A 1552-nucleotide genomic window follows, 5' to 3' on the forward strand; every position below is an offset into this window, starting at 1 on the left:
CAAAACAGGAAACAAAGCAAAAAACAAGCAATACTAAATAAAATGCTAAATGTATAAAGGCTCTTTTGTGAATTATATATATAAAAAAAAGCAGAATGAATAAATAAACTGAGCTTAAATTATGAAAGCAAAAGTCGAAATACCTTCCAAAAATTAGCTCATTATCAGAGCGTCTCCCAACTATTTGCATTAATCTTTACTTGCTGTAAAAGTTCAATGGAAAAGATGTAAAATTAAGAACATCGCCATCTTTAGAAAACTGCTGCAAAACCTCTGAACGTCACATCACAGGTGTTAGAGCATCTAAAAAACATTTAAATCACATCATAAATAGCGTCTGTGATTTCCCTCCATCCCTGTTTCTCTCACATGGGGGCGCTTCTTCAAACGACGAGGCGGCTTCACAGCTGATTTATCGAACGTAATTGCTGTGCGGGGAGACGCTGACATGCAGAGTTTATTAAACATTCTTCATGGTTGCAGCCGATGTTAAGTGGTGGAATACATTTTTACTGCTATCTTTAGTAGCAAAGGTTTTTGCAGGACGTCTTACAAATGTTCGACGTCCTCGGCCTGAAATCCGTATATCGTTCAGCTGAAACACCTGCTGTCGCCATATTTCGTTTGCTGATTGCTGTAGCGTGCGTGGACGCCGCGCAGAACGTAAACATGTTCAGAGGAGGGGTTTATGATGCATTCAAACTGTGTGGGAAAAATAAAACTAATGCGAGTTTGTAGTCGATGGCTGCGTCATTTTAACGTGCCTAGGAAAACTCTAGAAACTTTGAGTATATTCAATATATCGCCCACCTTTACTTTTAGCCACAAACTTCTTATGTGATAAACAAACTTTGTAATCTGGATAGATGGTGGGAAAACCTTTGCAAGGCTCTGTGTGCCCGCTGGGCGACCTGCAGCGAGGCCTGGATAGTGCGTTCAAAGAGGGTCGCTAAGCCCGGACCCTCTGGCTGTTCAATCAGCGGTTTGTGTTTATCTTACATGGAGCAGGAAGAGGGAGGGGCTCGGGTGCCAATGCGCCAGGCTCACCTGCCCAGGGGCGCATCCTCCGGGTTGGCACCGGGGACGGGGTAGGGAGCGCAGGAGTCATCGGAGGGGGTGGTGGGGGAGGAGCTGGGCAGGTACACCGCCGTCCACAGCATCAGGTTCCGAACGTGACACACCGGGTGGAGAACCTGCGGAGAACAAGCCGACTAAATGGGAGGAAAGCAGAACTCTGAGAAGCTGTCAGAATGTCGTTCTCCAACTTTCTAAATGAGGAGTTTCACCTCCAACAAAAACAGCAAAGGGAAACGACAGGAACCACAACAATGCAACACTGGGAACGCTGTGAGAGGGAGGCTAATCAAGGCTGAGAGAAAAACTGTTCACAATAAATCTCTAAATGCGTGATGGACTCATCCCGTCTGTGGCTCCAAACTGTAAACGTTTCTTTGTCTTTTCAGGCTTTCAAGGAAAAGTTCGCTCAGATTCAGAATTCAAACTTCTGAAATGATTCCATCCTGTTCAATAAATGATCAGTGTTTTTAATTCA

General features: G+C 44.5%; 1 protein-coding gene across 1 annotated transcript in view; it reads right to left on the bottom strand.

The window, feature by feature from the left end:
• mtmr3 (myotubularin related protein 3) overlaps positions 1–1552 on the bottom strand; it is a 65019-nt gene that overhangs the window by 12543 nt on the left and 50924 nt on the right. The window contains exon 13 of the mRNA XM_015388879.1: positions 1048–1211. Coding sequence (XP_015244365.1) covers positions 1048–1211 — 164 coding nt within the window. The remainder of the gene's footprint in view (positions 1–1047; positions 1212–1552) is intronic.

This window comes from Cyprinodon variegatus, unplaced genomic scaffold (genome assembly GCF_000732505.1).
Source record: "Cyprinodon variegatus isolate N-32 unplaced genomic scaffold, C_variegatus-1.0 Scaffold440, whole genome shotgun sequence".
NCBI classification, from domain to species: Eukaryota; Metazoa; Chordata; class Actinopteri; order Cyprinodontiformes; family Cyprinodontidae; genus Cyprinodon; species Cyprinodon variegatus.